The 25,109-nt window shown below is 49.7% G+C and overlaps 2 protein-coding genes across 3 annotated transcripts in view; one reads left to right on the forward strand and one right to left on the reverse strand.

Annotated features, from left to right (window-relative positions):
* The first annotated feature begins 114 nt into the window (after positions 1 to 114).
* CD2H1orf131 (chromosome D2 C1orf131 homolog) lies at positions 115 to 15,940 on the forward strand. The gene is made up of 7 exons (XM_043596316.1): positions 115 to 305; positions 1,952 to 2,298; positions 12,298 to 12,354; positions 13,034 to 13,129; positions 13,273 to 13,359; positions 13,919 to 13,971; positions 15,085 to 15,940. Exons 1-7 carry the CDS (start codon positions 218 to 220, stop codon positions 15,221 to 15,223), a joined length of 867 nt encoding a protein of 288 aa, XP_043452251.1. The 5' UTR covers positions 115 to 217; the 3' UTR covers positions 15,224 to 15,940.
* Positions 15,941 to 23,599: 7,659 nt separating this feature from the next.
* Positions 23,600 to 25,109, reverse strand: part of TRIM67 (tripartite motif containing 67) — a 50,871-nt gene continuing 49,361 nt past the window's right edge. For both annotated transcript variants that reach the window (XM_043596318.1, XM_043596317.1), the window contains exon 10: positions 23,600 to 24,282. In XM_043596318.1, coding sequence (XP_043452253.1) covers positions 24,217 to 24,282 — 66 coding nt within the window. In that variant the 3' untranslated portion in view covers positions 23,600 to 24,216. The remainder of the gene's footprint in view (positions 24,283 to 25,109) is intronic.

Genomic DNA, 25,109 nt, shown 5'->3' on the forward strand with positions numbered 1-25,109 from the left:
TGGGGGCGGTTCTTCCGCGCAGGGCGGCCCGACCTCGCCTAGGGCGGCGGCACCCTCTGCGGCCGCTCTTCAGGACCCCGGGCGCCGCCATCTTAACCAGGACGGAAGCCGCGCCGGGACCTGCGACGCACGCGCGCGCGCGCGCGCAGCGCGTCAGAACTCGGAAGTGTGGGCGTCCGGGCGGGCTCTGGGCCGCACGGCGGTGGCAGACCCCGCGATGGCCCAGGAGCGGGGATCGGAGGCCCCCGCGCCTCCGGGTTCTCAGACACTTCTGGATGCCCTGCTCCGGAACCTCTACGACTTCGGTGAGTGAGGGGCCTCGGAGCCCACGTGGACAGCGGACTTGCAGCCGAGGTGTCTGCTGTGCCTTCCGAACTGGGTCGCCTTCGGCGTTCAAGGCTAAAGGTTCTTGCACGTGGAGCACCCCTCCCTTTGCCGACCTGGTTCCCAGGATGGGTTCAGCACACACCTGCGTCCGAGTTCCCCCTTTCTCCCCCCCCCCCGCCCCCACCTTCAGCGTCTGTTGTTACTCTTTACGAATACAGCCTCCCACGTCGCCCCTGAGTGTGGGCACCACTTAGTTACTCGTCATGAGCACCAAGGCTGTCAGGTTTAAAGGGTTCTCGGAATAGCCCACCCTTTCACATTTCTCGGCCCTCTGGGAAGCCCACTGCCCACCCCACATTCTCCCCCAAACTCGGTGATCCTGGTGCCCTGGTACCACCTTGTGACGTTGGTGCCCCATCCTTCAGTGTGTTCCTCCCCCACGGACTTCAGAGAACGTTTTCACGGGAAACTTTTTTGCTGCAGGCTTCCCTTCATTAAGTTGGCCAGCCTGTGGTCTCCTTTTATCTTGACTGGGGAAAAGGAAATACAAAAAGGTCATTGGGATTGGCAACCGCCAGGCACTTTAGTAGGAAGACAGTTCCACACACTGAAGAACTTTCTCCAGGGAAGGCGACATCCCTTGTTCATGCAACAGAGATGATTGTTAGGCGTTAACGCCCTTAAGGAGCAAGTATTTCTTAAATTTGTAAGGTGATGTTTCAAAAGCTATTTTAGTTTGGAGCCATTGCTCAAAATGATCAGTTTATTCAAACAGTAAACACAATAGCTGAAAGTATAGAGAATTTCCCATGCACTCCATATTTTTCATGTATTTACTCATTTAATTTTCACAACCCAGTAAACTTGATCCTGTCCTTAATCCCATTATTACAAATGGAGAAACCAGCACTAGAGGTTAAAATGCTTCCCAAAGCTCACCTAGCTAGTAATTTGCAGAGCCTGGGTTCCAATCCTCAGACTCCCTCGTATGTACAGTCCCTGTATTTGTATGGACTTCTACTCTGGACGATAGGAAGACTGTGATACTTACCTATACCCCTAGAAAGTGTTAAAAAAACAAATAAAACAAAACACCAGCTGCAGTGGCAGACATTTTCAGCACAAAAAGTGAGCCAATTGGGATTACCAGTTCCTGGGATTATTGCCTTGATGTCACTTTTATTACGGAACAAGGTGAGAACTTATTATGCTGCAAGGGTCAAAGGCATGGATACAGTCAGTTACCTAGGAAAAGATGTTGCATTTTGGATTCTTTTCTTTTCTTTTTTAATGTTTATTGATTTTTGAGACAGAGAGAGAGAGAGAGAGGCAGGGGGTCTGAAGCAGGCTCTGGATGTGGGGCCCACACTCACCACGAACTGCGAGATCATGACCTGCGCCAAAGGCAGACGCCTAACCAACTGAACCACCCAGGCGCCCCACGCAGTTTGGGATTCTATGAATTGTGCAAATACATCCCTATCTGAAGGAAAAGAAATCGTTTTTTTTTTTTTTTTTCTTTGTATTTCTGGGTGTTGATAGCTGTGGCGTATGTATAAGTGCCTTCATCTCATTCGATAGAACCAAAAATATTTATCTTTCCACTCTGTGTTTGAACAAACAGGGGAGACAGAAGATGAGGCAGAACAGAAAAGGATCAGAAAGAAGGGAGAAAACAAGAGGAGAGATGTAGGGACTCCAGTGACCTTGGCAGCAGACCCAGCTCCTGTACCTGGTTCTCCCGTGAGAGGCCGAAGGAAGAGAGTCTCCAGCTTCTTCAAGGAACTCAGGGAAGAGCTCCAGGGTGTTCCTGCTGTGACCCCCACCAGCTCTCCTTTAGGACCAGACGCCCCTAGTGCTACGGCATCTCCTTCAACACTGAGGAACAGCAGGGAGCGAGTACAAGTGATAGAATTTCACAGCAGAAATAAAAAAAGGAAAGGGAAGCCGGATCAAGATGAGAACACACAGGTAATGAGTTGGTTAGTTTCAATGTATGTGTTGGAAACCCTGATATTGCAGTTGTAGAGAAGTATCTTTTTGTTTCTTTGTTAAAATTGTTTACTTATTTAAGTAATCTCTACCCTCCCCTCCCCTCCATGGAGCTCGAACTCCTGACCTCGAGATCAAGAGTCGCATGCTTTTCCGACTGAGCCAGCCAGGCGCACCTAGATGAGTACTTTTACAGACCGTGTCAGAGGTCCCCAGAACAACCCTCAGGCTTGAGGATCGGCTAAAAGCATTCACAGGACTCAGGACTTGGCTATAGTCATCGTCACGGTCACAAATTATTACAGCAAAAGGATACAGAGGAAAACTAGCGAAGGGAAAAGGTGCATGTGGCCAAGTCTGAAGGAAATCAGGTGCAGGTGTCCAGAGGTCCCTACCCAGTGGAGTTGTGTGGGATGCGTTTAATTTCCACCCGCAGTGATTCGTGACAGCAGGTCGGAAGTGTTGCCGACCAGGGAAGTTCACTCCAGCCTGGGTGTCCAGGGTTTTTATTGGGGGTCGGTTGTGTAGACATCCAGACTGACCTTAGTTACTGAAGCTCTTAGACCCCCAGGAAAAAGGACGTGTTCACCATAAATCCCACGGCTAGTGTAAACTATCCAGGCAGCCTTGACTCAGGGGCTCGGGGATGTAAAAACACTCTTATCAGACAATATTCCAACGCAAGCCTGCCGAGTTGACTCTTTCATGCGCCTGGGGCTTCTGCTTAACTGTGCTCTGAGAAAACGGAGTCATTCAGCCACTATTTCTGGCTGCTATTGTAGGCACTGGGTTCCAGCATTGAACAAAATAGACCAAACTGCTCCCTCTCAAGGAACTCCCCTTCTCACGGAAAGCAGTTTGATTTCACTGAGCGGTAATCTCAGACTGAGTTTGGAAGTCTCACTCAAAATTCAGTCCAGGAGAGAGGTATGGTTGCTTATCCAGCTTTGCCCACAAGGATATCATTGTGGTTTGGTCAAATTCATTGCAGAACTCCAGGGACTCTATTTCTGTTGCATTCTTCATGTCCTATAAACTTCTGTCTATCGTAAACGGAAAAGGGGATTGTATTAGTTTCTAGGGCTGCTGGGCAGAAATTCATTCTCTCACAGTTCTAGAGACCAGAAGGCCAGAATCAAGGTGTTGGCTGGCTAGGTACCTTCCGCTCTGAAAGAGAATCCTTCCTTGCTTCTTTCAGCTGCTGGTGGCTCTAAGTGTTCGTTGGCCTGTGGCTGCGTCACCCTAACCTCTGCCTGTGTCTACACATGGCCTTCTTCTCTATATGTCTGAGTCTTAAATCTCCCTCTGTCTCTTCAAAGGACAGCTGTCATTGGATTTAGGGCCCACCCGAAATCTAGAATGGGTCTTGTCATGAGATCCTTAATTACACTACAAAGACCCTTTTCCCCCAATAAGATCCATTCATTGATTCTGGGGGTTTAGAACATGTCTCTTTGGAGACCACAACTCAACCCACTGCAAAGACAGTCAGGCTTGCATGGTTCTCAGTGAACACGTGTGTGCATGTGCTGGTCGGTGTCCAGGGCTTACCACATCTTTTTTACGATTTAAAAACCATCTGTATAATCTTTCCTAGAATTCAGGTAGCACTTCATGTCAAGTGAAGTGATCCTCATCAGGATCTCTTCCTCAAAGATTAATAGTGCTTTTTGTAATAATCTACCTTTATTTTAGGATTCCCGGTCAGTTCCCAACTCATACTCCAAATGCTGGGGCACTGGGCACTGTTAGAGGTGGACTAGGAAACGGATTCCCTTGGTCCTTCAGCCAGCAGGAACTCCCAAGCTGATCAGCCAGGGGAACTCACAAGAGATCAATATTAGCATAGTGTCCCCTAGTGTGCCATACAAATGTTAGTATTTTCTGTGTGTGCCGTGCAGTGAGAAAGGTTGGGAAACAGTGCTTTGCATTATATATAATTCTGCATTTGGGGAGTTTAGCAAAGCATCTGAGTACCCTCCCTCATTTCCTCAGGTCCTCGGTCTTCTGTTTCCTCCTACACCTGCTTGTGTTCTCTCTAGAATGGAAAGTTTTCTAGTGGAAAGGACAAAAAGGTTAGCATTGAATGAATGCATTTCTCTGTCTCTTAATAATAGATCATCTGCAGCAGGCTGTTAGATTCATTTTCTTCCAATTCTAACCGATCCCTTTTTCATCGTAGCTGGCTTTTGTCAGGAACCTCAGCTCATTGGACATTTTGGACTTCCTGACCCTAATGAAACTTCTCAGTTGCCCTTGGCCGTTCTGCCCTTTCCTCCTTTTTAAAATTGATCCTTAGAATTTTTTTTATGTTTAATTTTGAGAGAGAGAAAGAGAGAGCGTGTGAGCGTGCAAGTGGGGGAGGGGCAGAGAGAGAGAGGGAGACACAAAATCTGAACAAGCTCCCGGCTCTGAGCGATGCGGGGCTCAAACTCAAGAACCGCGAGATCATGACCTGAGCTGAGGTCGGACGCTTAACCAACTGAGCCACCCAAGAGCCCCTAAAATTGATTCTTTTGAAAATGTGAATGTGTCTGGCTAAGGAGACGGGATATGAACACAATAAAAACACATATGCCTGTAAAAAGACTTCAGCCTGTTGGCATTGCAACATGTAAATAAATACAAACGAATACAACACTGCTTATTAATGGCATATCCTGGATCTAGGGAATGCCAGGTAAGGAATAGTCAGTCGGCTGGGAGTAATTGGGATATGTGATGCCATGCTAAGAGTTTGTACAACATAGTAAAAGATAGTTGTGGCCCCTGCTCTCTGCAAGCTTACAGGTCATTGTAGGACAGTTCAAACAGACATGGAATCAGCAAAGAAGTGTAATAATGATAGCCTGCATGGAGTCAGCTGGTCGTCTTTGGAGAATATTTGAGAGGTACTAACCAGTTAGATAACCCGGCTGGCCCTGCCTGAACCCAGGAAGTGACCGTCTTTCCCTAGAACTTAGGCTTGTGCCATAAATACTGTGATTAAACTGCATTGTGTATTGAAACAGTTTTTCATGGTGTGGTATGGTGATTTATAATAAAAAAAATATATATATATACTTAGTGTGTGTGTGTGTGTGTGTATGTATATGTCTATATCTGTATCTGTATCTGTATGTATCTATGTTTTCTTTGTCCCCTGTTTCAGGCACAAAACCCTTATAACCCTTGGACTTTCCTAGGTGATAAGAGCAGTAAAGGTATCTTTTGTAATGAGTAAGTTGGAAAGGCTGTAAAGATGGGACAGACTGCCAGGTGAACCCACCCCGTGACAAGAGGTTTGGAACTTTCAATCTTGTCTCTCTGACCTCTGAGGAGAGGTAAAGGGCTGGAGGTTGGAGTTATTGCCAATGGCCAGCGATTTAGTCCATCATACTTAGGTAGTGAAGCCTCTATAAACGCAAAAGAGTTTGGAAAGCTTATGGGTTGGTGAACACTTGTAGGTGCTTAGCGAGTGACATGCTCAGAGAGGACATGGAAGTGCCTTGTCCTGTCCCACCCGCTGTACCGTGTGCATCTCCCCCATCTGGCTCTTCCTGACTTGTATCCTTCTGTAATAAATCAGCAATCTAGTCAGTTAGACAGGTTTCCTGAGTTCTGTGAGCTGCTCTAGCAAATTCATCCAACCCAAGGAAGGAGTCGTGGGGACTTGTAACCTGTGGGTAGCCAGTCCTAAGTACAGGTAACAACCTGGGCTTGCAGCATATGAAGCGAGGGACAGTCTTATAGGACTGAGCCCTTAAGCTGTGCAGTGTGGTGCTGTCTCCAGATAGAGTTGGATTATAGCTGGTGTGGGAGGATTGCTTGTCGGCTGTGGGGGGAAACCCTCCCCGCTGACATCACCCCCTTTAATGGGTTCATCTGGGAACTTGGCCACCATTTATGTAACATTTTACCCATCCCAGGTGTCTAACCTACAGATGAACTTCCTAATCCTATCCTTTTTACAGTGGAGTGACTATAGACGTAGTCTATCAGGAAACAGTAGGTAAAAGATCACCTGTGTACTTACTTATTCCACAAATAATTTGGGTGCCAACTATTTGTCAGACCCAGAAGATCCAATGGTGAATGAGAGAGAGTCCTCTGCCCTCATGGAGTATACTCTCTACTGGTGGGGTCAACCAAACTCCAGGTAAATTAATAATATAATTAAAAAGTTATAAACCTTCTGAAGGAAAAGAAATAGGGCCTTGAGAGTAGCAGGCAGAACCTCCTTTCGGTAGAGTCGGTGGAAGTCTCAGGAGAAGGTGACAAAGCTCTGCTGAGGTTTGTCGGAGAAAGGAGCCGGGAGACTAACGCGGGTGGAGAGTACACAGCATTGCCAGCGTCCGGATGCGTGAGAAGGCCTAATGTGTTCTGGAAGCTGGAAGCCTAGTGGAGGAGGACAGAGAGGAGAATGGTATGAACTGCGGTGGAGGAACAGGCCAAGGCCAGCCCCTGCCGGGTCTCGTAAGCAATGGTAAGACCTTTGGAGTTCAGTTTAAAGTATATGGAAAGCCAGCAGAGAGTTTTAAGGGCATGAGGTGATCTGACTTAACCTTTTAAACATCACTCAGGCCTCTGTGTGGTAACTAGATGACAGGGAAGCGGTAGCAGAGGCCTGCAGGAGCTGAATCAGGAGTTGACCGCAGTGCTGCTGGGTCAGGATGGGTGGCCTGACGGAATATGAGGAATGAGTGCATGAACCATTCTTGAACGGGTGCAAGGCTGCCTACGAGGAAGGGTCTTGAGAAATGAAAGCATCGGGTGTGGCTGGAAATGACGCAAGTGTTGTTTGGCTCACAGGGATGTCTCACCAGTGTTTTTTCCACCCTTAACATCGGCCCCTGCCCTGAACCTTAGCCTCCTTTGTGGCCTCCATAGAAAAGAAGGGGTAAGAAAGACAATAGAAATAATAGGACGGTGGACTCTAGATCAGAAGGGGCTCTTGGCTCCTGGGGCCTGGACCCAGGTGCATGTAGACTGTTCCTGAGCAGGGAGCCAATCACTCCTAATAACCGAGATGCGCTGGTGCTTACTGCGTTCCACGAGTGATGATTTCTGTTCCCTAGTTCGTTATCTCGTGGAATCCTCACAATTCATGCGCCCTGTCTTCATGTGACAGAGGAAATTGATGCCTGGAGAGGTGAGGGTGCATGCCTGCGTTTAAACAGTCAGCCGCCCCATACCTGCAATCCCAGAACCCCGGAGCTTTGGAAGTCACAGTTAATGTTTCGTTTCGAAGTTTGATGCAGATAGATTTATTTGGCAGCAAAACCTGAACTGAACTCAGATGAGGCTTAGGAATTATTTCTGTTTGTTGCATTTGGCATGAATATTCATAGATACTGCTGCAGAAATGTGAACGTGCTTAATGGATTATGGGTTGCTGTCTCGGCCCCCACTGGAAATGACGTATGATATTCAGTATAGTCACGGTATTACCTTTCTCAAATGTGAAAACTACTTAATTTTCTAAGGATTCCACACAAAGGATTATGGATGTGAAGTAAATACCAGAGCTCAGGTTCGGACCCCGGGGTTTCTGGCTGTGTGAGAGCTGTGTGCCTCACCACTACGCCAGAAAGAGAGAATACAGGTCAGGTTAGGCTCTTTGTCCTTTGAGTAACACAAGTGCCCTGCTTCCCAGCATCTTCACTAGATAGAAAGACCTGTCCCCAAGTTATTTCCCCAGGTTCTTACTTTGTTCCACACCCCTGTTCTTTGCGAGATCCAGTGTCAGATAGGTGTAAGAGTAATGTAGTTGAAGAAACATCTCCTCAAGAAGATCAGAGTACATTTCCTGATGCTCTTGGAACTGCTTGCATTTAAATTACATATACGTTATTATATTTTTATAAATACAGTTATGTAGATACATACTTTGTATTTATATTTTTTATTTGTATTTTTAAGGAGGCTCCATGCCCAGCACGGAGCCCAGTGCAGGGCTTGAACTCACGACCATGAGATCAAGACCTGAGCCGAGACGGAGAGTTGGACGCTTAACTAAGCCATCCAGGTGCCCCAGAACTGCTTGCTTTTTAAAACGAGACTGTTTATTTCCCCAGCTACTCTCTAATCGGACAAAGGTTGGACAGTGTAGCTGATAGAATAGAAGAATCTAACCAGTGCAGGAGAAAGTACTTGTGGTCAGCAAGTCAACCCGTGGATGAGTTCACTGAGCCTAGGGGGCTGCGGGCCTTTATCCATCGTCCCCGTGTATTTCTCCCAAACGGTTTCTTCTTTCCACAGCTTTCTTTCTTCGTAGCCTAACACGCAAGTTCTCAAAATCTGCAGACATTTCTCTTTCCTGTGTGTGGGACAGTAAGGCTTTGCCGGTCAAGTTAGATTAGGCTGTGGTTTAATAACATAGTCCCTCCATCTTAGTGGTTCGAAGGCAAAAATTAATTATTTTTATATCTCCTAAGGACAGACTGCTCTGCCCTACACCGTCCTCAGCTGGGGGCCGGGGCTAATAGGGGCTCCACCATCTGGAAGGTTCTTAGTTGCTTTGGTGAAGAAGGGGAGTCAACAGATGACTGGTAGAGAGAGGCTCCATGTGCAAGGGGCACGCTTCCTTTCTGCTCACACTTCTTTGGCCACAGAAGGTCACGTGGCCCCGTCTAGCTTCAGGTAGGCAGCAAAGCCTAGAAGCAGAAGAGGACCCGGTATTGTCTGCAGGTGCTGTGCCTCCTACTGCAGTGGGTCCGAGGGGCAAGAAAACAGGGAAAACCACCGATTGTTTCTCTACCAGGCAATACGTTGTGAATAATGTACTGAAGTGGCTTTAAAGCTGTGAATAAAAGTTAGGTAATGGGGGGGGGGGGGCGGGTCATGCCTATGGATTCAGCATCACAAAATAATTAGCTAAGAATTATTTTCCAAATGTTTATTTTTATTGTAAACAAGGATCTAGAGGGGCGCCTGGATGACTCAGTCAATTAAGTGTCCGACTTCTGCTCGGGTCGTGATCTCACGGTTCGTGGGTTCAAGCCCCGTATCAGGCTCTGTGCTGTCGACGCGGAGCCCGCTTTGGATTCTCGGTCTCCCTCTCCCTCTGTGCCCGTCCCCCGCTCGTGCTCTTTCTCTCTCAAAAATAAAGATTAAAAAAAATTTTTTTTAATAAAAATGAAAAGATAAATAAACAAGGATCTAGAATCCAGACCTTTTCTCAAATACATCGACGGCTACAAAGCTGAGGAGTTTCTAGTGACATGTTGATACAGGGCTTGGGAACGGCAAGATGATCTGTGTGAGGCCAGGCCTGCCACTCAGGTCTCCACAGCCCCTCGGCCCAGGTGTCTCCACGGCCAAGATAAACAGACGCCTGCATGCAAGGACTGGGTAATCTGTGGGCTGGCGTTGGGGGAAGCAGGGACATCAGAAGCCATGCCCCTGTCCTTTGGGGGCCAATTTCTCCCCCAGACCCAGGGGTTTCAGCCCTGCGGGGACTGTAGCACAGGTGGCTAGGAATTTTATTACAGTGCGTCCTTCCTCTTGCTGATCTTCTAGTAACAGTCAGTCAGGGGCATCTGTGACATCTCCAGTATTGCGGGAAGTCTGATGTTCCTGAAAGAAATTGTCAACTTGAGAGAGTTTAGCCGTTACTTGATTGGATGGTTGGGACAGAAGAAGAAAGAGAAAGAACTACGTCAGTACTTAGAAATGGAGGTAAATGTTTCATGGGATTTTGGAGATCTGTGACCAGCATTCAGGTTTCCTTTTTCCTTTCTAAATTTTATCTTTGAGCACACGTGGGTTAGAGGGGCAGCACGATGGGGGTGGGGTGCGGGGAGGGACAGACGAAGGCAAAATCCCAAGCCGGCTGCATGCTCAGCGCAGAGCCCAACGTGGGGCTTGATCCCACAACCCTGGGATCATGACCCGAGACAGCAGTTGGACACTCAACTGACCGAGCCACCAGGGTACCCCTGTGGTGTTTCTTTTTAACATATAATTTGTATTTGAGGATCTGGATGATCCTGAAGTCATTAAGACTTAAGCCATTTGTTTTCCAAAAGTGGTATTAGTGTTCATCATATTGAGTAGGTTAGACGTGCGTACCAGTGGAGAAGAGTTTTTACCTTCAAGGTAGACGTAGACTTTTTCCAGTCATGGAACAGGAAGTAAGACTTTCTGGGATAAATGAATGGAGGTGCCTGGCGTCCTCCACGTGCCCGTGGTCTTAATTAAGGCACTTGAGTCTGTGCAATACACGGTCGAAGAAAATCGTAAGCGTAGTAAAGGTCAGGAATCTTGATAAACTAACGCGGAAGGTGCATTTATTGGGACTGAGAGCACAGAACGAGGCCGCATGCTTAGAGCATCCTTGGTGGTGCCCTGTTCTGTCTGTCACCATCAGCACATGGGCCTGCAAGAGTCCGTGTGCGGCGTGACAGCCGGTGAGCAGTGTTGTGGTGCCCCCCAGGAGTCTTGTGACTTTGCAGCATTGGCCACGTCTTCCTGTTTATTGGACGTCGCTAACATCTACCATTGCACGCTTCATCCACTTTCATCGTAAGAACCCCTCTGTGAGGTCAGTACATGGCCTTGTGGAGACAGAGGCTGTCCCCTGTGGAAACAGTCACTGACTGACCCACACAGCCCAAACACAGCAGGGGTCGGGGGGACAGGCTGAGCTGAAATACAGCTCCCCTTTGCAGAAGGAGAGTCCAGAAGACCTGTAGATTGCAGTGTTTCTGGCACTTCCCAGCATGGTGTGGGGTAGGGCACTGAGCCAACCCAGCCCCCACCCTCCCCCCACCCCCACCTGCTGAGCAGGAGCAGCGGGAGGTCCCATCCTGGGAGCAGAGCAGCCGGCCATCCATCCCTCTTCACCACTGTCCTGTGAGGGAGAAGGGTGCCTTTTCTTTTTTAGAGGCTGCTTCCCGTTGGTCCAGATCTGGTGGCTGGAGTTGAGTAGCGACCGCTCTTGTTAACCAGATGTGACAGTGTATTTCCTTCAAGTCTCAAGCTTCTGGTCAATTCTGTGGGTCAGTAACCGTAGCTAGTAGATACATCGATATAAAGAGTCACATGCTTTGCAGGCTTTTGCAGTATCATCATTTTCTGTTGGGAAGTATAAGCCATTCTAGAAATCTGATGTTCCTGAAAGAAATACTCAAGTCAAGAGAGTTTTGTTAGCCATCATTCTAATGGCTGGATGGGAAGAAGAAAGAAGAGAAAGAATTATTCAAATATAATATTACCCTCCAGAATCCCTCAAACACCCACCCTTTTTTAAACCCCGCACCAAACAATCTTGTACATGTGGTTTATGAGAGACAGACACTAGTCTCTCTCGTCGCTTTTTTTTATTTTTGTATTTAAAAAAAATTTCTCATCCTGGGGTACCTGGTTGGCTCAGTTGGTTAAGCATCCGACTTCGGCTCAGGTCATGGCCTCATGGTTTGTGAGTTCGAGCCCTACGTCGGGCTCTGTGTTGACAGCTCAGAGCCTTGAGCCTGCTTTGGATTCTGTGTCTCCCTCTCTCTCTGCTTCTCCCTCTCTCGTGCTCTGTCTCGCTCACAAGAATAAATGTTAAAAAAAATTTAAAAGAAATTTCTCATCCTTTCTTAAGCTTTGAGACTTCAAAAGGTTTTTTTTCTTCCATTAACTGGTAATTAGGCTTTTGTGCAACATGCTTGTGTTATTGTTCGGTATGTAGACATCTGGGCCAGTTTCTGGGCTTTTTAAAACATGGCTACCCTGGGGGTGCCTGGGTGGCTCAGTAGGTTCAGCGTCTGGCTGTTGATCTCTGCTCACATCATGATCTACTGGTTTGAGGGTTCAGGCCCTGCATCGGAGCCTGCTTGGGATTCTCTCTCTCCCTCTCTCTCTGCCTCTCCCCCGCTCATGCACACGCATATGTGCACTCTCTCTCAAAATAAATAAGCTGAAAAACAAAAAAAACATGACTACTCTGTTGGTGACAAATACTCTAATGATACAGTAACAGATGATCTTAATAAGAATTCTCTTTCTTTTCAGACCAAAACTAATATCCTTGGGAACGATGTGGATAGACAAGAATTTAACTTAGAGAAGGTATGTGTTTTGAAATTGTTAATCTTTTCAGCTTTATAACACACACACATACACACACACACACACACACACACAAAAGAATATGCTTACATGTCCAGCGGTTGAGTAAATGGCTAAGCAAATCACACTACCTTCTCTTGGTGATTATTAGGCTGTCAGTTAAAACCCGAGGGCTTGTGACCACAATGCCAGTAATGCAGTGGTAAGTATGAAAAGCCAGGCGTGTGTATTTTGTAGTCAAAACTCGGTTTTTAAAAATGCATGAAAAAGAAGAGAGGAGGAAGGGATTGAGCTGCTAAGAGTGGGCATTGGTGACTTTTTCCTCTTCCTCTGCAGTGTCTTTAAACAAATGAGCAAACCCAGATCTGCATTTGAAACCTCCATGAGGAATGGTTTCTCCTTGTGAGTGTGTTTGGAGGGGTACCTTTAAGTGGAAACTCAGAGAGCATCTTTGCGTTTAATCCGAATTCTGTTGCTAATTTGTGTGGAGAGAAGTCTTTGCTTCACCTGTCCAAAATTAAACGTGGGAGAACGGAGACCTCCACAAGGCTGTGCAAACCACCCTCCACAGAGTTCTTGCGACAGCACGTTGTGTCTGACGTGTGTTACTCCCCGGGATGTATGTCCTGTCTGGAGTCTTTGGAACGCACCTGGGTCTGATTCTGCTTTGTGCCCACAGGCTCGCTTGGAAGTGCACCGGTTCGGGATCACGGGTTACGGAAAAGGAAAGGAAAGAGTCCTGGAACGGGAACGTGCCATAATGCTGGGTGCTCAGGTGGGGGGCTGCTTCCGTCTTCCAGCATCAGACAGGATACAAAAGCGGGGGAAGAGCCCGGGGCAAGTCAGGGCATGGGTCACTGGGAGGTCTTTGCAAAATAAAAAATGGTATCTTTTTTTTTTTTTTTCCTTTCATTTCAGCCTCCCAAAAATAGTTATGTGAATTACAAGGTCTTGCAGGAACAAATCAAAGAAAAAAAGGCAGCAAAAGAAGAAGAAAAGAGAATGGTAGGAGTAATAGCCTTTTCGTTCCTAAGCTAGAACAGAAAGGTGGCTGCATTTGGCCACAGTGGAATGCTGGACCGGCTGCTTGGAAAGCAGTGTAGACAACAGTAAAATCTGGAGTTAGAGGATCATTTTCTCCACTTGTTCAGGTCTGCCTTATTCCGTAATACCAGCCAGGTAACCTGGCATATTTACATGAAAGGTTTGCTCTGAAATAGCAAACTCCCACTCGGATAACATAAGCTGCCTTGCTCTTTCTCCTGTATTGCATTTTACATGGTGTAGAACACGAGGACCCATGAAAAACCTCAGAGGAACAGAGGTTACACTCGCTCCCTTTCATCTAAAACGGAAGATTCGATGTTTCTACTGTCAGTCTTTTCTGGAATGACCTTTCACACTCTGAAAGAGTTTTAGGAAGAAACTAAGTTTGTGTTCATACACCTACTTGAAAAAAAATATTAAGTGATAGCTTACTGGCTTTTGACCACAAACCTCGTCTTTTTTTTGAATCTCCATTATCCGTTATTGACACACATATTATCTTAAATTCTGAAATCAGGCCCAGGACACAGATATTTTCAAGAAAAAGAAGAGGAAAGGGCAGGAAGACAGGTGAGTGACACATCATCAGCTACTGGGGTGGAATGATCTGGATAAGCATACTGCATCAGTTGTGAAGATAGCACCTGGAGTTTACGCGGTGTTTCTAGCCCGTTAGGGTGCTTCACAGTCCCTCGTGGATTCTCAGTGAGTCCCGTGAGGGGAAGACCAGGTGTAGGACATGGCCCAAGATCGAATAGCTACCTCAGAACCAAACTGGGAATTTTCTCCGGTCTCCCATTTCCAAAGACCAGACGCTTCAAGTGACCGGTGGAGAAGCTGAGATTGACGTTTCCAACAAAAGACTTGTGTCCCCCCCCCCCCCCCCCCCCAAGAGCCTGCTGGTAAGACAGCACGGCCTGGGTCTGTACTGCCAGTTCCTTGACCTACCACGTAGGCAGGGCGCCACGGTCTGAATAACGGGACATTGATGTTGTTGCTCTACTTTTGTTTCTTAGCGTTTGTTCAAAAATGCCTTTTCTCCCTCCTTGAATTACTGGTTCAAAATCGACTTCTTTTGTCTTGGCCTTTTCCTTGGACTCCTAGTGAGCTTGCATATGCCGTCAAGCGGTCATTGGTTCTGACCATACATGTCTGTCCGTTGAGGGTCCCCTGCGTGCCAGGCATATGGGTGTCTTGGGTGTCGGGAATATAGGCATCGTCACACTGGCAGTTTCCTTGTCTTTGAGGAGCTTACACTGTAGTGAGGGAAACACACCAAAACATACGAACAGGTTAGCAAGGGGATGTCAGGCCCCGGCAGGTTCTATGAAGAGGTGGCGCTAAAGCATCGGGGGAGAAAATCACCGGGGATGGGCCGGGATGTCATTCTAGGGGGGTGACATCTGAGTTGAGAACTGAGTGAAGAGGAGGGGGCAGCCTGGAAAGATCTGTAGAGAACATTCCACAGAGAAGAAACCAATGCAAAGGCCCTGAGGCAGGAAGGAGGCGGCATGTTTCTGGGGCCACGTGAAGGCCCGCAGTTGTTGGGGCGGGGCAGTGGGGGGGACGCACAGGGGGACACCTGGAGTTTGTAGGGGCGGGGCCCCGGCCACCTGGCTGGCGGTGCGATAGCCCTTCCTCGTAAGCTTAACTTCAGTACCCTTCCCTGATTTTTAACTGCAGGAGAGCCAAAAAGAAGAAATCAGCTCCCAGCATTTTGTCAAGTGGACAGATTGGACAGGTTGGAAAATTCAAAAATGGGACACTGATTCTGAGCCAGGTTGACATCAAGAAAATAAATTCCTCCCGAGTGGCTAAGTGAAGTACTTCGTGACATAGAGGAACTCTGTACTGGAACTGGACCCTTATGAGACTTCTAGATTATTCTTAATTTGTTTCATATTTTAGAGACTGCTTTTCTATTTTAGGGGAAAACGTCAAGTAGAAATAATAAAATTTGTACCGGTGAGGTGTGTGTGTTTTATGGTGATAAGCGTACGGTGGGAAGGGCCAATCGCACTGTGAGTATAATTATAGCCAGCCTGTTGAAAAGGACGTTTAATCCTGTCCAGCGAGATTTATGCTAGATTGGCTCTGACTGGTGTTTTGTACCTCTGCATGTAATGGTTTTTCATAAACTTCATGATTTACTGATTTGTAAATGCTGGTAATTAGCTTTAAGTTGCCTTTTTTAATTTTCTAAAAATGGTGTCCTGTTACTTTGTCATGAAAGAACCACGTGTGATAATTTGTCAGTCGTTTTTGTGGGAAAAGCAGTTTTGATTTGTAGCCTACCACGTGCGTGAAATCTCTGTAAGAAGTTATGTAAATAGAACACAGCTTTTGTGGTATATGTGACTGTGACAGGTAACACAGCAGAGGATTTTAACCACACCTACATGTAAGCTAATGTCCTCTCCAGAATAATCACCGTGGATGGCTAAACATATTTTTAAAATTATATTGCACTTACTGAAAGCGTCTGGAACTTCTCAAAGCTTGTGACCCATTAAAAACAAAAAGTCTTCAATGATAGTAATCACTTTTGGCATTGTTTTTCTTTATGACAAAAAATCTTATCACACGGTAACATTTTGGTCAAAACAAAGGGGTAAAAATGGCTGACGTTTTTATGTGGCTCCAACGTGGACTCCAAGGCCATTGCCAAGTGAGGAGCTCCACAAAAGCCCTGAGTTGAAGCAAGAGTGGAATCAGTATTCTGTTTTCCAAGTTTATTTTGAAAGGCAGTACTTGGCAGAATACCTACTTCGGCAGTTTTTAAAAAAAAATTTTTTTAATGTTTGTTTTTGGGAGAGCTGTCAGCACAAAGCCTGATGTGGGGCTCGAATTCGTGAACCGTGAACCTGAGCCAAAGTCAGACGCCCAACCAACTGGGCCACCTAGGCCCCCAGAGAGTGATTTTTTTTTAAAGGTGTAGAGGATCCCAAGCCTGACAAAGCACCAGGAAATATCTGAAGACCTAGAGGTGACCTATCAGAGCAGCGACTGGAACAGTTTGGTTCCCCTTCTCTACGGGCAGCCCAGGGTCCGAGGCCGCCCCACCCCACCCCCACCTCCACTGGCCTCGCAGCTCAGACAGCTGAACGCTTAGCCAGACTCTGGACCAGAACTGCAGACTAGTCCACTCGGGAGAAGTATGCAAGTTCTGAGTTTAAATTACCTCGCTTTGCTTTCACCTTTTAATTTACTGAATAAATACTTAGAGTGGTCTTGTTACCACTGGGTGCTCCAGGAATCCTCAGATATTTAGGGACTAAGAAAAACCTATACTTTAAGGGCTAGAGAGCAGGCTTAAGATCACACTTTTTATTTCCCCATCGATGGAAGTTTCCTCTAGCAAGATAGCAGCAGAGAGAAGCCACCATGAAAACCAGTCATCCAAAGAAAGACGGTTATGACTAAGATTCTGCCAACAGCCACAGAGGGAACAGACGGCTTCCGTGCGGTGGGTACGTGTTTCCTTACTGTCGTCACACTGCCATTTCCCCTTTGCAGGGGTGTCTTTCAGTCCCCGACACGTCTGGTGGCTCAGCCGTTGTTCCACACGACGCCCTGCCTACCGTTATTCCCAGTGACCCACTTAGGGACCTGGAGGTTCCCGTTGGCCCCGGACACCTGGAGACCCTGCTTCCCAAAGGAAGAAACAACACAGCACGTGTCCCGCTGAACCAAAGTTGTCCAGGCAAGAAGAGCCACCACCTCACAGGGGTGACCTACCCTTGACCATCGAGAGGAGACGAGGCTGCCATCACCCGGTGGGGCAGGGAAAATTCTGCACCCAGGTGGGACTCAGGCATCTTTTCATAGTCCTTTGACCTGATTTTGATGGTAAGTAGACAAATGCAGCAACCCTGGGTGCGAAGGGCCTGGTGACCTGAGGCTCAGACCCCAGGGATGAGGGTCCCAACCACGATTAGCAGAGGCACTAGGTGAGAGTGAAGGGAGTCTAGAATGAATAGGAGAGGAGGCTGACCACGAGTGTCCCTTGCAGCTCCAAGACCAGCTCCAGCGTCCCTGGCCTTCCTCGGCTAAGCTTCCCTCACTGGAATTCTGAAGGAGCCGTGTAGACCTGTGGCGCGGGGGGGTCGATGCCCGGATGTCTCCCTCAGATCCTCTTTCAGGTAGAAGAACTTACTGTTCTGAGCACTGAAGGCACAACCTTCAGCCGTTGGCCCTCTTCAGGGATCACCTCACCTCCTTCCCGGGGTGGCCCACGTCCGTGCTGGATCGAGACGGGAGTATCGAACCCAGTGCCCCTCTCCCAACCCAGAGCGGCAGAGGCCTTTGCTGGGTCTGCGTCCCAACCCGATGTCTCCCTTGGCCGGCCCTGCTTCCTTTGCTCCCAAGGGGGTTGATCCGCAGAGCCCTTGCTCATAAATGCCCTGCTGCCTCATCTTGGAGTCTGCAACCGCCCCTCCCCAGGCAAGCCATTCAGGGATCCAGCAGCTAACCGGGCAGTGAGGCTGGGCCGAAGGGGCTGCTGGGGGAGGCGTGTTGAGATGGGTGTTTGTGAGGACCACAGTTTGAGGAAGGCTAAGAGGTTTCAGGTCGGACACACCTGGGCTCAGACGGTGTGGTTGAAGGGGCCAGTTGGTCTCCCTGATGCTCATAGGTTATTAGGAGGTCTCCCCCAAATCTCAGTTTCTTGTAACCCCTGACCAATGTTTTATTCACAAATGTACCTTAACCATGTGCTAACTGTTACCGATGTCTAGCCCTGTCCCCTCTTGCAAGAATGAATTCATAAAGCCCCACTTGTCTGAGATGCACCTTACTCAGAGCCATGGAACCGCTTCAAGATCTCGTGGGCACACGCAGCACAGCCCTATGGCGTCTCACAGGCGCAGGCCCTGCGGGGGAGAGACGGGGTGGCCTCCCTTCTGCCTCCCCTGTCCCAGCCGCCCGCCGCCACACAGGGCCCGCGTGGCAAGAGGCGCGCTGTGCTTCTGGGCAGTAATCCAGACCGGGCCCTGCCTTTTGGTTGTTGGCAGTGTCCAAAGAATTTATTTCAAATCTGCTCAAGACTGTGATAAAACTCAGGTTTTCCAGAAGGCAATACACAAAGTTAACCAACCCCCCAAAGACCAGAAAACACAGTGTTTGCAATTCAAAAAATACAAACGCTCGTGGATACCGATACAAAAATTAGAAAAAAGTTGCTTTCCCCCCCCTCCCCCCCTCCCCCCGTGTTTCCAGTGGAACACGAACACCAACGGGACCGAGAGCTGCCACCGTATACGGACAACTGTGACAGAAAGTGGATGCGATGGGGGGGGGGGGGGGGCGGGGGTAAAGGAAGGCAGGGAAATGCAAGAACTGTGGACAGCCAAAACAAGGACACAGAGCTTGTTACTTTTTAAATTCCTTTGCCAACGTTAAACAAATCACTCATGCTGAATACGACAAAGTTAGTGGGAAAGCAGCACGTCTACATCATGCATTTAACGTCTTCTGCTTGGCTCACTCTGCGCTTCCTCTTGGTGCCGAGGAAGTCAGGCTGGGGACGCCCAGCCACCGGGCGCGGGACGAGCTGGAAAGGTCTGCAGGCCCTCGCCGTGTTCCTGCTTCCACAGCCACTGGAGGCCGCTTTTCCGGATCTGAAGTCTGTGTTTGGAGTCTCCTCAGAGGCTGCCTGAGGGCCTGGCCTGGTGAGTGGTGCCCACCTTGCGGGGGGTCTTCCCCAGGACTAGGTTGGGCAGCCCGCGCCCTCCAGACAAGACTCCCCTGTGGGGTCTCGACTCCCAACTCCTGCCTGAAGCCAATGTCGTTCACAAGGAAAGCCGGGAACCACCCCCCATCCCCCTCCCCAGCAGGTAGTGCGAGTGGAGTCCCAGGGCCGTGCAGACCCCCAGCCGCGGGGTCAGGTGCCTCCCACCTTACTCTTAGACATTGGTTCTCAAAGCCGCTCCCCTGCCGAGATCTTCGGAAACAATGGAGACACAGGATGGGTTGGGGGACGCCTCAGATGTTAGAACTTAAGGTGACCGAGGAGACAAGAGAGGCAGGTCAACCTCTTTCTACATTTTATGGGGGCATCTGCACACAGATGCCTTTGGGACTAACAATGACAATGCTGACGTGTGGCCCGCTTACAGCACGTTACACCAAAGTACCGTTAAAACAGGCCTCGCTGGGAATGGGAACATCTGGGGTGTTGCTTTGCATGGTCATGTGAAGCCTATTTCAAATGTCAATTTTCCCTCCTCAAGGCCAGGCAGCAGTGTTAATACATACATGCTCCTGGTCACAAGTGGCTGGGATGGAAGACACTGTCTTGTGGTCGGAGAACATTCTGGAAGGTCACCACACAGGCTTGATTCTTTGAAGGGGACCATTAGCCTAGACTCAATAGATGAGAGACTATATTCTTTTCTTTCAAAAGCATTCCCTCGGTGGGGATACCGAGGCACAGAAAGATTTAAGACGTGTGAACCAATATCAAAGCCAGGTTCAAAGACACGAGTGTCTGAGGGCTGAATGCGGTGCCTGAGCCACACATCCTACCCCACGCCTACTCTTATCTATCGTACAGTCCATTTGAAGCGAAAGCCACCAGGATCCCTTTCTCTTTAAGGAGGAACCTGCCAAGGAAAGTGATCCTTGAAAACAGCTTACTGGCTTACTTGCAAAACAAAAGTAGAGATTTCCCAGAATCAGCAGAGACCCTAAATATCTTCTAATGAGATCTGATTAGATTTTTAAAACCAGATAATAGGCCACAAATCCATTAAGTTCCTGTTGCCTCCAGGCAAAAGCGGCCAAGGAAACATTTGGTAACAAGTTTTGCCTTCTAGGAATGGGGGGGTGTCTTCTAGGAGTGGGGGGGGGCGGTGCGGGTGGGGGCATCTTCAGTAAATACAAAGTGAGATCTGACAGTTTGGCCTCTGTTGGTGGCTCACCTCCATTTCCCCCTACCTGCCCCGGCTGGCAGAGCACTGCAGGCCTATGGAAGGACAATCCTGGTCTTGGGTGGGAAGGTCCATACATTGTGATACAGGCTTTCCGGGTAACTGAAGTGGATACCCCAGCATCACCCTGCATATCAATGCATGGACACATGACAAACCGCTAGTGGTTCTCAACCCAGGGTGTCCCCTAGGGGACATCTGGCAATGTCTGTAGATGCTTTGGGTCGTCACCCCTCACTTGGGGGGGTGCTACCGGCATCTAGTGTGGGGAGGCCATGGCCAGCCCACAACAATAAGAGAACCCCCCCCCCACCCCGGGGGGTGCGGAGGTTGAGGAACCCTGGCATCAGCCATGGGCCTTGTGAGAGTGTTTTCCGGCACTCCCGTGCTGAGTCCCCCCCCCCCCCCACCTCGGAGTGTTACCTACCCTCCCTATCCTCCCCATCTCACCGCGTGTGGGTGGCCACAGGACAACTGTCTGCTCGTCTGTGCTGAAACATGCCTTCACAGGGGACCGAGCCTTTCACTTGCAACCAGAATTAAGGCTAAAATGCAAATGTCCCCGGAAGAAGGACACGTAGAACCTGCGTTGTGATCCTTTCCTGAGAATCTGTAGGCAGAGGGCACGGGCACCACAAGGCTGGGCTTTCCTGGGCACCAAGAGCAGGAAGCACGAACCTGTTCCCAGCGTCCCTGGTGAACTCCGGTTCTGCCCAGGCTCACTCTGGAAAGCACGACCCTCCTCACTCTCGGTGGGCCACGAGGCGCCCGAGGGCGCTGTCACAACCACAGAGTTCACGGAGGGCTGAAGATTCAGCCCAGAGCTATATATAAAACTGTATACATAGTTTTTATGCCAGTTACTTTGTGGGTCAGGATTACTGATGTCCACTTTGATTAGAATCATTATTTTCCCCGACGGGGCAGAGAGGGCTGTGTGCAATGTTTTAGCTTTTGCTTTGAATTAGGAGCTAGGGTGCTTTGCGGTGAGTCGCTAGTGGACGCTTAAAAGGGATTCATTCTAAAAGGAAAGGCATATGCTTTGAGCAAACTTGCTCACGAGCAGAGCACGAAGAGCGGAACTACGTCAAGGAGGCATTATTTACAATGCATTGGGACCTGACATTTAAGTTACTTTGAATTCTCTTCTCACTGAAACTGCTTGATAGACAAACACCAAGTGATTCCTCAGCCAGCCCAACAAAAGCATCATTTTGACACAATTCTAAGTACAAAAATGCCACCACATTGTAAGGGGACAGGGAATTCGATGGCCAATGAGAAATTCACGACCTGTAGCCTGTGCTCCGAATCCCAGGGGCTTCCTGGGAGGGTGACGTAAGTCAGGCCACAGCCGTTGATGATTCCTTCTTTGTTTGGCCGATCCCTCGAAAACAAGTGTGGCACAGACCTGCCTTCTCTCCTAGGTTCGTTCTTGTCCCTGAAAGGTGTTTTGTGCTGAGGACAGGAGAGGTGGCTTCAGGACAGCCTGACACGGTGCTGCTGGGTTCCTGGAGGAGGAGCAAAGCCGGAAAGGTGCCTGCTGGGGACACTCACGGGGCCTCCTGGAGCTGCTGACCCCTGCAGGGAGGCGGCAAGTTCTGGCGGCTTCCCTCTGAAAAATTACCTTTTTCTTCCTAAAGAGACCCCCCCACCCCCGCCATTGTGGGACTGCTGCTTCTCCCTGTTCCACATTTCCCTCTGACCCCGGTGCTGGCTGTCCCGAGGGTGTCACCAAGTCCAGCTGAACTCCAGCAGCTCCTTTCCAGAGAGGCAGAGCCAGGGCCGCCTGGGGAGCCCAGCTTCGGGGATTCTGGAAGTTCCCCAGCCTTTCATCCAGCCCCCGCCGCAGGGGGGAAGCCACTGCCACCTTCCCCAGCCACACTCACTCCTGGTGTCACTCCCGGCACGCTGGCCAGTCTTTTCCCAAAGCCGATGCATCTGGACCTGCCGGCCATGCTTCATCAGCCCCAGCAAGGCCGTGGCTCCTCTGTGTCCTCCAATCTTCAGGAAGCTTCCCCAGCTTCCAAGCTGAGTCCACCCGGAGCTATGGCTAAGGAGTGAAACGGAGAGGCAGGTGCAGGCAGGAGGACAGGCAGGAGCCTGCATCCCCCTCGGGGCTCTGGCAGGGGTCCGGGACAGGACGAGGAAGACCTCTGGGTGCCTGAGAAACCACGCCGCTGGCGGAGAACCAAGAGGCAAGACCTCAGCTCCACACGCAGGTGGTTGCCAGGACCCGAGCTCGGAGGCCGAAACAGCACCAAGCAGCTCCTGAAGACGCCGGGCAGGTGGCCTAGCCGGCCACGTCTGCCCACACGGCGGGGACAAGGCAGCCTCGAGGTCCGAGGGTGCGCGGGCTCTGAGGTAGGATTGTAGGATCTGCTGCTAGGGGGGCAGGATCTACACAGCGTTGGCCTTGGCCGCTCAGAAAACAAGGGCAGTGTCTACACAAGCAGGTAGAACCGAGTAAACACAGTTGCTGCCGGTTTATGGGCTAAGTTTTATAAAAATCCAATCCAGCAAATGGACAAGGTACTCCTCAACCTCAAAAATAAAATGCTTGATAAAATATATTCTTTTTAAAAAGGAGAAAGGTTCGCCACCAGATGGAAAGGGAGGTGGCAGGTGACAAAGAGGAAGAGCAGGAGGGGACAGGAAGGTGCTCTGGGGACAGGACCGCGGCGGGCTCCGGGCTCAGACCCCCGAAAGCGAGCTCTGATTCTGAGAGATGCAAATGACTCTATGGGGACCTCCTGGGCCCATGAGGGCGCCCTGCTAGGGGGCTCGGCCTGGGCCTCTGGCACAGCCAGGCTCACCCCGGGAGTCTGGGGTGTAAGGGACATGCTGATATTGCTATTTCCTGCCTTCATTAGAGGACCTGCCCATCCCAAGGCAGAGGCACCACTGCCATGGGGGGCCATCTCCTACTTTCATGATGACAGTAGGGTGGGTCTGGAAGAAAAGGTAGGCAGACTCTAAGAGGCTTCCCCAGGGTCCCCCTGGGAGGACCAAAGCCTGGAAGAGAGCAACTCAGACAAGCTTGCAATTCCAGAAAACAGCTGCCGGCCAGCAGACACGCTTCATGTGGTCACTCCAATTCCATTGTTTTCTTTTGTGTTTAAGGACTAAGAACTGACTGAATGCATTTTAGCAGACGTGTGTGTGTGTGTGTGTGTGTGTGACAGAGAGAGAGAGAGAGAGAGAGAGAGAGATGATTAATGAAGGACCAAAAGAAACCATTTTAAAGGTTCTCAATAGTTCAGTGGGAATGGTGAAGGTCAAGATTAATGCCCCTTTCTATCGACCTTGGATTAGGTCTGCAAGGGCATAATGTTGTGGAGACTCCAGGACTCAAAAAGCAAAAAGGAGAACCTTTCCTGGAGGAGATGAGAACCTGCAACCTCGGGACAGAGAGGTGTCCCAGCAAAGGGTCAATCAACACTTGGGGAGTGGGATTCCGGAAGTGCCTTCCTGCCTCTGCTCCCAGGATGCCAGTCTCAAAGTTGGCCCTCCTCTTGCCCCCCCCCCCCAGGAAAAAAGACAAGCTTTGAAAACAGATGGCAGGAAACATAATCATAAACCCCGGATGCCTTCTCCCTCCCTCGAGAAAGTTCCTTCTCTGTGAGCATTCGTAATGTCCAGGAGGAATGAGAGAAACACACACGCAGCTTCACCACCGACCGGTGGCCACTTATTAACCAGCTGCCTCAACAAGCGTGGCCTGCAGACCTATTCTCACCCTCCAAAGAAAACATGTCTCTAAGATACTGAGTGGCTGCTGGGCTGCACCCCTCAAGGCGATCGTCCTGCCCTCGCGGGTCCTTCGACCTCAGCGAGGGATGGTGGGGCTTTTCCCAGACGCCGGTGAACAGCTGGGGTCGGGAGGCTAGTTGCCCGATAGCTTTGGCCGCCCCAGGTTTGTTGGTACTTCCAATCCTGTGTGCAGGGTGACCTGGAAAAGATGACCCAGTCAGTGAGGATGGGGGAGGCCACTACGAGAATCCTGAGTGCTCAGACAGCCCAGCGGCCTCGTGCGAGGCCCCCTGTTCGCTGGGGTCGCCACAGACAGCAGCCTGAGGGCTTCTCTGTACTGCGGGGTATGCTGTTTATTGTCGCCCAGTCTCACTAACGTAATGTCCCCGAGTTCATCCTAAGGAGCCAGTCTGGGCCTGGGTTTCCCACCTTGTCCCAGGAGCCCCGGCAAGGCTGATGCTCCATTGCAGCAGGTGAACGGTTCTCATGGTTGTATATTTGTTTCTGCGTTCTTCCCATGGCCTTCGTTCCTTTCTTACATCTGTTATATTTCAGGCTGCCTCAAAGCCCTTTCGTGAGTGAGTGCAGGTACAAATCAATCGATCAGTGATTGATGTAGGCCTGTCAGTATTCACAGCCAGGACTCCCAGAGGGAGGAGGGCTCTGCTAGAAGCTAAGGGTAGTGCCCTCACATTTCTCTCCCACCCTCGCCCCCTCACTGAGCTCCCATTTTGTCTCTGTCCACTTGGGGCCTCCCGAGCCCTCGCCAGCTCCCCAGGACTGGCTCCAGCCCTGAGATCTAAAAGCACAACATTCCTGCCTGCTTCAGGTGGGAGCCAGAGGGGGCAGGGAGGGGTGAGAGGGGGCAGAAGGAGACTCAAAGCCCCTGGGACTGGTCTCTCCCAGCCCCCCTGTGCTTCTCCTCTCTGGGGAAAGCCATACCTGAAAGGCCCCAGCGCATACCTGGCCATCGGCTCAAGCTGGGCAGGGGGCACTGACTTCCTTCTGATGGCTTAACGAATGCCT

Source organism: Prionailurus bengalensis, chromosome D2 (genome assembly GCF_016509475.1).
Source record: "Prionailurus bengalensis isolate Pbe53 chromosome D2, Fcat_Pben_1.1_paternal_pri, whole genome shotgun sequence".
Lineage (NCBI taxonomy): Eukaryota > Metazoa > Chordata > Mammalia > Carnivora > Felidae > Prionailurus > Prionailurus bengalensis.